Below are 12,524 nucleotides of genomic sequence, written 5' to 3'. Positions count from 1 at the left end.
AAATAGAGAGAAATAATGAGATATTGTAGTGCTGTAGGTGTGGGTGGGTGGGGAGGAGGTTAGTGCTGGTGAGCACTATTTCCAGTAGATGGTTCCATTATCGCCACCCCCTCCAGAAGGTTTTCTTTGGTGATTTGGGAAAGAGGAGAAAGAGTCAGCAAGTGGCACATCCACTGAAAGAATTTTCAGTCAGAGGTGAAGGCCAGTGCATGTCTAGGTCTTAAGAAATTATGGAACGGCAGGGAGACAGGGAGATTATGGTAGCTAGAGAACATAAATGAGGGGATGAGGATTGTGATTCAAAATAAATAAAGGGTCACATAGAATGGGGCTCAGCATACTTTTTTTGTAAAAAGCCAGAAAATATAAATTTTAAACTTTGCAGGTCTATGGTTTGGGTTGTAACCAAACACATTTTTCCTCTTGGCAAAAAAGAAGCTAATAAAAAATATTTAAAGCATTTAAAATAAATATTTAAAGACTATTTAAGGATGACTGTTCTAGTAAAATTTTATTGATGGACACTAGAATTTGAATTTCATGTCATTTTCATAGATAATGAATTAGTATTCTTTTATTTTCTCCCCAAAATTAAAAAATATAAAGACCATAGCACTGAGACCATATGTTAACCTGCAGTGAGCCAGATTTGAGGTTAGAGCCTGTCAATCTGTAATGCGGTGGTTCAGTCATTTTTGGTCACGTATTTCAAACTTCCACAATTCTGACAGAATGAAGATTCTAAATAGACAAAATACAAAGTAGGTGAATTAATACATTTGCAGAAAAATCAATTCTGGGAAAAAATAAAAGCTTGTTTCATCATGTTTCCATTATAAGCAAACTATCCTTTGGGAATTAGTAAATGTCTTGAAAGCTTTTGTCTTAAATACATATCATTAACTTAAAAAAAATTTACCGTGTTACTCAAAATAACAAATGCTTTAACATGGGTAGAATTCAAATTTTTCAAGACTTTGGTCTGGAAGAACATAATCAAAATACATATTAAAACACTTCAAATTTTAATATCTAAGCTAAGTGCACTGCTTGAAACTTGGAAAGGCCAAGGTAGTTCATGGACGCCATGCTTTGTGGGTTTATTTTCCTCCTGTGTATCTTAGATAATAAGAAGTAAAAGGTGAGCATTTTATTTTATAGATATTAAACAGGTTTATTTTTTTTCCCTTTCCTTTCTTTTTTAAACCCAGCTGTGTTGCTAACTTTAGTATGCGGAATTGTTGGTGCAAGAAACAGAAAAGGTTTTCCTGAAGATTTAGCACAGCAAAACTTAATTATATCAAACACAGAAGCACCTGGCGATGATAAAGTGGTAAGTAGTATTTTTAAATGGATATATTTATCTCTGAATATTTCTGATAATTCATGAAGTTATTTTGAAATTTGGGAGTTAATTTGTATTTTTAATTTGTCAGATCTTCTTGGTGTATATTTTCCATCAATATTCAAATATTTATGTAGTGAGATGTGTTGCTTTAGTTATTCTTTGTCCATACTCTCTTTGCTGTTGTGAATTTATTATAATAATTTTTTACAGCTGCTCTCTATCGTCTTTCTAGATATTCTGTTTATCAAACTCTTTGATCATTTATAATAGGAAACAACTTACCCAAAGTTCTCAAGTAAACTAAGATAATATCAAAGAGATTTAGGCTTTAAAAATGTGGGTGGTATGGAGGTGAGATTAGAAGATTATTACCACCCTCTTTCCTTATGTGTTTTTAGGGACCTCTGAATTGTTTGACACATTTCTTATTTTTTTGCAAGTATATATTAAAATATCTTACAAGGCATGTATTCCTGTAAAGACTGCAGGAATTGTATTTATAAGAAATATAATCTACTTTTGGGGAAAAAATAAATAGGAGCATGACAGTAAGCCACTAGCAGCAATATGGCAGAACTCTGACGATTCAAAGATAATTATGATCCTCAAGCACACTCATGCCGTCTGGATCTAACAGAAAGATCTGGTGAAAGAGGCACAGGTCACTGTGAAACTGAACGATAAGAAGGATTTGAAAGAGACAGAAGCGATTGGAATAGCCAAAGAGGAAGACAACAGGCAAAGGAATAAGGAAGGAGATGGCAAATTTAGGGATTATTCTACAAATAGTAAGTAAATTAATTTAGAATGGAAGAAATGATGTGTAGGAATAGAGGCTTGGAACTTGTTAGGCTCTGGGGGGAGAAGGGAAGCGAGAGGGGTGGAAGATGGGACTTTTGTATCTTACACTGAAATTTTGGGTTGAGTCTCTTGGTAAGGGACACCCAAGGCAAGACTGCATAAAGTGGCCTAATGTGACCAGCAGCTAGTGCTCACCAGGGACCAGTGAGAGTAAGATCTCAGGAATGTGGAAGACAAAAGGCAGGTGCTTTCTTAGGGACAGCCGTGAGCTAACATGCCTTTCTGTACTGGGATGGATTTGCCTTTCTCATTGTCTTTTCCTCTTTCTCCTCCCTATCATGATGCCCTCCTAGGTTTGACATCTGTACTGTGGGACCTTATTATTCCCCATTCAGAAAAATAGGATCCATTCTGTCATGATCCTTGTATAGACTAAGTTTTATTTTGTATCAGAGAATGGAATGATTGAGTTTTACTTAATAATTTTGTTCTTTTCCATTTGAAAATAGAATTGTTCAGAGTTGGTGGGCCATTTCCCATATCACACTCACCTCTACTTAGCCAGTCTCTGTTAGGAGCACTTCTTACAAGGGTTGGGATTACTAATTTATGCTACATTCATTTAAGTCACATTTTTACAAAATACTAAAATATTTTAACAAACATCCTCTAATACAATGAAAACCACATTTGCATCTGAATTAGACATTCAGTTAGGTTTAGGTGGTAGGTGAAAAACCAGGACTGGAAAAGTAAATCTGGAAGAAATTGTTCATGTCGTGGTGAGGATGCATTTGGGGAACACATATAGAAGTCCATGGAAAGGAACAGAGAACAGAAAGAATGTGAAAGCACTGAATTTAACCTTGATTTTAGTTTACTTTCAATTCTATCATTTGCTTAGAAGTATGTCTAAGCACAAGTTCCTTGATGGTGGACACACACACACACACACACACACACACACACAAAGTTATACCATTAAGATTTGATAATCTAAAATTTATTTATTTTTGATAAAACAGTTACTGTAGCAACAGCATAATAAAAAATAAGGTAGCAGCGCCACCTAATGGCCATTTTTCAGATTTCATCTCCAGTTTTTTTCTTCACTAAAACAATGTGATTGTGACTTTTATGAATACATTAGCTATTCCATAAGTCATCTAAACTGAAAACCCCAGAGAGTTAGCAACCCACATAAACTTGTAAGAAGATGTCACGGTGGAGTCATAATGGCGATCTTGTTCTGGAATTATCAGTCTCCTTCCTACTAGAACTGATATGCTGAGGTTACCTCAGCAACTAACTTCTCACCTGTAGCCCAGAGGGTTGGTGTAAAACTTCTGATTAACTTCATACTTAATTATTTATCTTTTTAAAACTTGTGTTCTTTTAATTCTTTTTCATTTTAAACATTCCCTTAACTCTTTTCCCCTCTAGCTCCTGCCACATCTGTTTTTTGTTTTGTTTTTTTAAAGATTTATTTATTTATTTATACAGAACTGGGGTACAAACCAGAGGTTCAGGGGCTTTGAGAGGCTTCACCAGAGACAGAGTGGGGAGCAGAACAGGCTGAGGGGCACAGTGGGCGGGTCAGGAGAGGTCTGCTGCACCATGTGGATCACCTCCTGGGAGGGGGATTGAACTTGCGCTGAAGCAGCTGAGGCCACCTTGCAACGCTGCATCCTAATCTGTTGCACCACTAGGGAGGGCCTGTTTTTTGTCTTAACTTAACTTTTGGAAAGAAAAAATATATACTCCATTTTTTGTGACATTACTTTTTTCTTCATAACACTCCCTGGACATGCTTGATAAAGAAAATACCACTAACGGCCATTTTTTAATTGAGTCAGTAACTGCTTACATTTTCTGAACCAGTTCTTCTCTTATTTCACATTGTTTCCTCCATCACTGACCTCTCCACCTTAGCCTTCTCTTTGCTTGTTTTCTGAGCATTTTCTTCTTGGGTTCTTGAATGAGGTCAGTACTATTCCAGATCAAGTCTGTCATACTCCAATTCATTTATCCACCTCTTAAAACATGACTTTTCTTGTGGTCCTGTTACTAACCTTTTCTTTTAGTCTTCAGTTTTCTCTGGGTCAGCTCTTTAACCCCATGACTTCAATATCACCTGTTGGCTGGTGACCCCGGAATTTTAACTCCAGCTCAGAGCTCCCATCTGTGGTCTAGATACACATATTTCACTCTTATCTTGGACCTCCCATGAGTTGTTCTGGCTCACCATGCCAGTAACAGAATTATTCACCTTCCCCTTGCCCACAAACGTGTCTCTTACCCTGATCATTGTGTTGAGTCCTCTATATAGCTGCACAAGCCACACATGCAGCAATGTTTGACCTTGCCTTTTAATGCCTTGTGCATCTAAACACCAGTCAGCTCTCCGTGAAGGCTTTCTACTTCTTTTAATGATTACTCATCTATTTTGGTGTACGTCCTTATTAGTTATCATCTAGACTGATTCAGTGACCTCCTGGATCTCATGAGTCTAAACTTGTCTCCTTATTGTGTTACACACATTGTTTAGAGTAGCTTAAAAAAAAAAGATTTATTTATTTATTCATACAGAACTGGGGTTTTAGGCCAGAGGTGCAAGCATGTGAAAGGATTCACTAGAGACTGAGTGAAGAGCAGAATGGGCAGATCGATGCCATACACTGCTGACGGGAGCAATCAGGCGTGACAGGAGAGGTCTGCTGCACCATGTGGGTCACCTCCAGGGCTGGGGATCAAACTCATGCTAAAGTGGCTGTGGCTAGCTTGCAGTCTGTACTTTAACCTGTTGCATCACCAGGGGAGGGCACTGAAATAGCTTTGTTTCTCCCTACTACTAAAACCCCTCATTGAATGCTCCAGGCCTTCACGGTAGCCTGAATTTTTAGCCTAAGTGTATAGGTCTTTATGCTGTGTCCCCTTAGAAACTTTCCAGTTTCTTCTTTCTCTGAGCTCTGTGGTAGTCATTCAAACCAGGCTAAAACGAGGACCATGAAATCCCTGATTGTACCTGATCCCCCTCAGGTCATGAATCTTCCCTGCTCTTCCTGAGGAGTTCTCCAATTCAGACTTTCCAGTCTACTCCACCTGTTCTCCCTGGGTTTCAGTTTTACTACTTCTCCTCTGTAGCATTCTCTATTTACCTATTTTTCCACAGTCATCCCGTTCTGAAAGTAATTCCCTTAGAGTCATTTTTCTCTCTCACTAGAATAAGAACTTTTTGGTGCCACGCAGGGACCGTGTCTATCTTTGCATCCCTTGTCTGGCTTATGATTGGAAAATGATAAATGTCTGTTGAATCAACGAGTGAATGAATGAATAAAAGATTAAACAAATGTTTTCTTTCCATTGCTTTCCTGAGGCTTTACTTGGAATCCATCTCCTCCCAAATTGAATTGTTTTATTTTATTTCAGTGTTCTGCCAATGGGTTTATGACTCAGACAGCCAACAACTCTTGCCAAGGCTTTTGTGGAACTCTGGGATCAGGAGTGAAAAATGGAGGGCCAGACACCATTGAGATGGTCAGAGGCCACCAGACCTTGGAATCCTGCCGGGGTGCCTGTCACCATCATACCCTGGATTCCTGCAGGGGTGGACATGTAGAGATGGACACCTGCAGACAGGCCTACTCTGAGTGGCATAATTTCACTCAGCCCCGACTTGGTGAAGTGAGTTTCCCTGAGTGATTTGACTGTCATTTAATTGTCCTGGTGGAGAGCAGTAGGACATAGAAATCAGCATCCACTTTGCACCTGCCTTTCCCTATTCTTCAGTGCATCCTCTTTTTCTCTGACTGGTTATTTTACCCCCTGTGCTTTACATTGTAACAATGTAAGTGTACATTATAATAAATAAATAATGTTATATTGTTTATTACATGAGGATTTTATTTCACCTGTCATAATCTTCTTTCTAAAATCTCATGAAACTGGAAGTTTCTAATCTTTCTCCTTAAAGTTACATTTCATTTTTACATGTGTATTTACAAATTCTCTTGATTGAGGAGAATATAAAAACATCTTCCTCACGATCACAGTGCTCCTCAAATCACATCTGCTTTTGTATATAATTCTAAGGTGAACATAAAAATAATTTCATCTATATGAATTGTTTTTAACACAACAGCACCGTGAAAATGTAAAGTATTTTTAGTCAAAGGAAACCAAGAATGTGAAAGAAAGGAGGGGTTCAATATGGGATTTTCTGTCTTGGCAGTATATCAAAATCCTTTGGGGAAACTTTAAAAGCTAATGTCTGTGTTTCACCTTGAAAGCTTCAGATATAATTGGTTTGACTTTCTTTGTCTTTAAAGCTTTTAGGTGATTCAACATAGAGAATCACTGGATTAAATACTCTTCCTGGCATTCACTCTTTTCTCCTTTTAGCAGACACTGCTAGTATCATTTTTTTTTTTTTTAAAGATGTATTTACTTATGCATACAGAACTAGGGTACAGGTCTGAGGGGGTTGTAAGAGGATTCACCAGAGACAGAGCAGGGAGCAGAACAGACAGACTGATGAGGGGAGCAACGGGCAAGACAGGAGAGGTCTGCTGCACCATATGGGTCACCTCCAGAGCGGGGGATCGAACTCGCACTGAAGCAGTTATGGCCAGCTTGCAGTGCTGCATTTTAACCTGTTGCGCCACCAGGGAGGGCCCAGCCAGTATCATTGTAACACAAACATCAGACCAGAACTTATGTTCTGGTCCTTTGAGGGACTAAAGTGGGCAACATTCTGTGATGTGGCTGTAATTTATTATACAGTCAAAACCTTTTTGCTTGTCACATTCAAGTGCTAATCTTTTTTCTATTTCTAGGCAGTTAATATTCATGTAAGATCAGGTTGAGCGGAACACTTAAGGACTTTTAGGAATATGTTTTCAGGTGTATAACAGGTAAGGTAAAGCTACCTGGGTTATCAAGGTAGACACTGAATGATGTAAGCCAGAGATAAGGTCTGGGTTAGAGGGAAATGGGTTAGGGAAGGAGAAGGAAGGCAAAGGAGTTGGACAAATTGTTAGATGGTCCACTAACAGAAAGTGAAGGAGAATCTGGCTAGGACTCATTTCAAAGACCTGGTCTTTGCAATGTGTGGTATGCGAATTATTATCATTTTCATTGAAATGTTTGTTCATCTTTTTTTTTTTGGTCATGTTTTAGCTATCTTGAAAACATCATTCTGTAAAATTGATAGGAAAATTTTTATGTGTTATATAACTGCATACAATAGCTGTTTCATTTAACACTTGTTCAGTATTTACTATGTGCTGGACCTTATAGGGGTGCTTTTTATCACTGTTATCTGACCACTTAACAATGACCTTGTGAGATAGTCTATAGTGCCATTTTAAACACAGGGAAAGTGAGACTTCACTTCACTCAAGGTCATATAGGTAGTTGATAACACCCTCTCACTCAAAGTTATGATTATTTGACTATCCAAGGTCAAATTCTTATCTGTTACACATATTGTCACCATTGTGGACTAACTTGACCTCTACATATAAAATCTGAGGAAAACCCTTTATTGATAATGAAAATGTACTTAAATATAGTGTGTGTGTGTGTATATATATATATGTATATGTATATATACGTATACATATATAAAGTTTATGTTCATATATATGCATATGTATATATACATACATATATATATATGCTATCTTTGTATTTCTAAGGAGGAATAGAAATGTAAAATATATTGACTTTATGGTGCGGTTGTGCTATCAATCAATCATGTGCATTTTTTATATGTAGGACTCCATTAGAGGACACACTGGTTAAAAATTAAACATAAAAGGTAAATAAAAAATAAATTTTATGTTCATATGTTTCAGTGTGTTTAAAGCAATAATACAATCCTTATTTTATTTTGCAGAAGTTGCATCTGTGTAATCAGAATGAACACCACACCCTATGTCAAGATTATGTTCTTACGTATAACTATGAAGGAAGAGGATCTCCAGCTGGTTCTGTAGGTTGCTGCAGTGAAAAACAAGAAGAAGATGGTCTTGATTTTTTAAATAATTTAGAAGCCAAATTTACACCATTAGCAGAAACATGCACAAAAAGATAATTTTAAAATGTTCCAATTAGGCATGTCTTTTCCAGACATTCTGGGGTTATTATAAAATTCAATCTCAATTTTAATATGCATATGTATGTACAGGGATTTTTCAACATTTTTAATTGTGTCATTTCCAATTTGTATTTTTATAGAAATTTGTTGCATATTTTTTCTAAGAAGTTTAAAATGTAAAAACATATTTTGCCCTTTTTACTCCTGAGTAAATAGACAACAAGCAAATCTCAAGCTATGGCATCCAAATTAAGGTCTATAAAATGTCTGCTTAGAGTTCAAAAATAGCTAGTAAGTACTCAATTGAGTATGATAGAATAATTACCTAGGGTAGAAATTCTGTTCTACATCCAGATTTAATTTACGTGTAATAGGATGATTTCAAACACTGTGGCAAATTGTGTTGAATATTTTAGCTCTAAAAAAGTCGGTAATGCTTAGTAATGCCTATGAATACTAGAGTTTTCTTTCCATTCTGCTTAAAAGCAAGATCATGAAGAGCCATCTTACCTATTTGAATGCCCTCGTAAGGTCTCAAAGATATATAGCAATAATATAAAGAACATCATGAAAGGGCAGATCAAAAAAGTGTGTTGCGTTTATGCCTTTGAAAATGTGCTTTATGGTTTACAAATGGATTACTATGAGGAATATATCTGTGTTTCCTTATTCTCAAGAAGGAAAACTATGTTCATAAGACAGAGTTATTGCCAGTATTTTAATGAAAAATACTAAAAAATTTCTACCAAGCTTGTAATCACAGTCTTAACATTTTTTCCCCCCTGAGATTCTGGACCACTGTTGATAATTTGCCAGTAACGCAAATTATGCTGAGAAAAAATTGTTTTTCTTCTCTGGAGTATTGTACATTCATAGTTTCATTTGCAAGTTTAGCACATGTGACTTTTTATTTTTTTCTCTGTAGTCATTTGCAATTAGAATGTTATCCATATGTGAATTGTGATTATGCCATATATGTTGAAGAAAGAGACTCCCAAGTTATTTGAGTAGCAACAAGAGATAAGCATGCATTTTCATTCACTACCACATTCAAATAAAATACTTCAAATAAAATTTCAAAAACACTCCTCATTAAATGTTACAAAATATTATAAAAATAAAAATAAATACAAAGAAACTTTAATCCTTGGAGCAATTTATAACATCTCCCAAGTGTAGCTTTAGTTTAGTGCTCCTCAAATTTGTTCACATAATAGACCCCCTGGAACACAATGATGTTTAAACTTAAAATAATTGATACCTAATCTTATGATAAGTCTAAATTCACATTATTATATATTCACATTATATTTTCACATTTTAAATCATAGACCACAAACATTAGGTACCACTATTTTAAGACAATTTGGGACAAGAATAACTAAGACTATGTAAAGTTAAGAAGTTTCAAACTCTTAAGAACTGGGACCTACTCGTCACCCTCGACCTACCTACCTATAAAATTTTCACAACTTTGGAGGCACAATTTTTTGAAATAACCCATGAAGTGGCAATGTTCTATATGAATACAGATTGAACTGAGGTTATATGTATACACACAAATGCATATGTATGTATATACACACATACATAAATACATTTACACACACACACATACACACACACACACACACATATATATAAACACATACACATAGGGCAATGCAACGTTTCCTATTAGGTGAAAAACAGATGATGAAGGTAATTTAATAGAGAATGGGTGGGAGATGTCTTATGATGAGAATCCAGCTTTTAACAAGAGAGAGGTTCTCAGTTGTTGTGTGCTACATAACCAAGTCCATGTACTTTTGAGCAGTTTTTTAAAATTGTCTACCACTAGTTCAACTTTTCTGGTTTCAGTGGAAATGAGAGGGGGGGGCCGTGTAGAGAAGCAGATTTGCTATGTATTCTATTTCTTCAAGTACAGATAAGGAACAAGTTGGTGGGTGGGTATCACAGCTAGAATCCCTTAGTTTGCAGTAGCAAGAGTCCAGAAATGAAATGTTTGTCTTGGAACTAATAATGAAAACTTTTTCAGACCTTTTCGGGTGGAAATATAAATTTTATCACCATTTTTTTCTCTCTTCTGTCAATTGACATCTAAAAAATAACCATGTCCACTGGGTCAGATTTGAGAAGACAACGTGAGTGGGGTAGGTAAGTCGTATTGAAGGTTTGAGGGGGTCGTGATTGTCCTAAGACCAAAGACCGACAGATTTGTGCTACTCAGACCCTGGGGGCTATAAAATGTCATTTCCCTAGTTACTGCCCTGTTTTCAAGCGGCACTGAGGTGATTCAAGGAAATGCAGCTCTCCCGACAAGCCCATCAAACCCTTATTTTAAATCTCTTTTCCAGTGTTGTCAATAACATTTATGTGGCAAATCCTCCAGACTGTCAATCCCCCTGCAGTTGAAGTTAGTTATGAGTTGGCTTTCTTCAGCAGGTTGTCAAAATAAAGGAAGAAATAGGAATTTTGAAAAAGACAAAGTAATCACTGGAGACATGGGATTGTGGGAGAAAGCGAGCTCTCTGAGTTATCTGGAGGGTCAGAGAGAAATGTGGAAACCCAGGTCTTTAGGGCAAAGAGAGGCCAAACAGGACAGGGGTGGTAGCAAAGGCAGGAATAGTTTGCTTGTCATTGTGTCCAAGCCACGGCCTTCCTTGACCCTCTTCTCTATGTTCCCTGCAACTAGATTTTTAGACTTAGACTCTGGAAAGGGTTATTTTATTTTTAAAGTCTTATTTTTACTAGAAAGCTTTTCAACATGCAGTATTCTTCTCTCCTGATATGTATATGACTACAATTGCTCAACTTCATTGTGAAAGAAAATATCATTTTAAAGCTTTCATTTTTCTAGTGAATGTTCTGATTGCTTAATGTAAATAGATGCATTCCTCTTTCTTATTTTTATAAGGAAGCAGTTAATTTTCTAACATGCAATGAAGTTTGTTCTATAATGTTCTTAACAAAGCTTTAATTTTGCTATTAATAGAAGTTACTTTACTTTGAAGAAAATGGCAGGTTAAAATAAACAAAAATTGGTTGTGTAAAGTAATATTTACAGATAGAGGATAATAAAATGATGCCACTTGATTTCTTGATTTTGATATATTTTGAAATTAAATCATTACATAGTGGTCATGTAAAATTTTTACTTAATACTGGCATGGGAACAGAGATTCTCAGTACTGTTTTTGTTTGAAAATATTTTAGAGAACTGGTGATTTTCCAATCATCAGCTTCATTAATATATAACTTGCTATTTGGAGGGGAGGTTACTATTTGGGTGGGGTACAGCTTTATAGATAATATGTATCTGTATCTATCATCTATCAATCATCTGATTTTGATTGATAAAGAAGCATTAGAAGGTGGTTATAACTGCAGATGTTCTAGAAAGAAAATATCTATCATTTCCTTTTTTAATTTCCTTTATCTTTTTTATGTTTGTTTATTTTTAACTGGGGTAATAAGGCAGTACCCCATCAAGCATTACCACCACAGTGCGCCCACCACCAACTCACTCATATTCTACCATTCTCGACCATCACGCTCCTTTCCTCTTTGGTCTTCACACTTCTCTCCCTCTTCCGCCCTAGTTGATATTTCAGTTCCGTAGCCAGCTGTAGGTTTCCTACTTGTTTGAGCAGCCCAGTCCAGGGGAAACAGGATTGATATCTAAATTTTGATATCGAAATATCTAAATTGATATCTAAATATCTAAATTTATAGCAAAAGTTTTAAATTTTAATATAATTCAAACAACTATTTCAATTTCTAGAACACTTACTCTAACCATTATGTGTTGTGGGTTTGCCTCCAGGAATGTTTAGTTTTGAATTTATTTGTGAAACAAAACATTGGACATATTGTATGTGTCCAGCATAACTGATTTGGTTAAACATTGGGTCCCAGTGGCTGAGAAGCGTGGAATCTCATATCCAACTTTGAATTTGAATCCTGGCTGTGCTACTTACTGTCTGTAAGGCTTTAGAAAGGCTGCTTATGCCCTGAATCTTAGTTTTCTTGTCTTTAAGGTCAGAATATGTTCCATGTAACACCTTTGAATATCTCCAGTAACTTCCTCTCTAGACTTCTTACATTCATGAGTGAGAATGGTCCAAGTAAAAATTCTACCCCCTGCTTGAAAAAAAAAATATATATATATATATATAAAAGGGGCAACATCATATCTTCTGAAAAACTACAGAGATGATCAAAAGAAAGTTATAAGCCATAGTTCTTATAGGAATATAAGCCACATTTTCTTCT

General features: G+C 36.1%; 1 protein-coding gene across 2 annotated transcripts in view; it reads left to right on the top strand.

Moving 5' to 3' along the window:
* LOC101625016 (desmocollin-3) overlaps positions 1–8,246 on the top strand; it is a 36,083-nt gene extending 27,837 nt beyond the window's left edge. The window contains exons 14-16 of one of the 2 annotated variants that reach the window (XM_004683805.1): positions 1,212–1,333; positions 5,579–5,833; positions 8,049–8,246. In XM_004683805.1, the coding sequence (XP_004683862.1) occupies positions 1,212–1,333; positions 5,579–5,833; positions 8,049–8,246 (575 nt within the window). Of the gene's footprint in view, positions 1–1,211; positions 1,334–5,578; positions 5,834–7,927; positions 7,955–8,048 lie in introns of those variants that run through there. The other variant, XM_004683806.1, reaches the window with a different exon arrangement.
* The last annotated feature ends 4,278 nt before the right edge of the window (positions 8,247–12,524 follow it).

This window comes from Condylura cristata, unplaced genomic scaffold (assembly GCF_000260355.1).
Source record: "Condylura cristata isolate star-nosed mole 26May11 unplaced genomic scaffold, ConCri1.0 scaffold00016, whole genome shotgun sequence".
NCBI classification, from domain to species: domain Eukaryota; kingdom Metazoa; phylum Chordata; class Mammalia; order Eulipotyphla; family Talpidae; genus Condylura; species Condylura cristata.
Note: the sequence above shows the minus strand (reverse complement) of the source record. Positions and strands in the feature narration are given on the sequence as shown.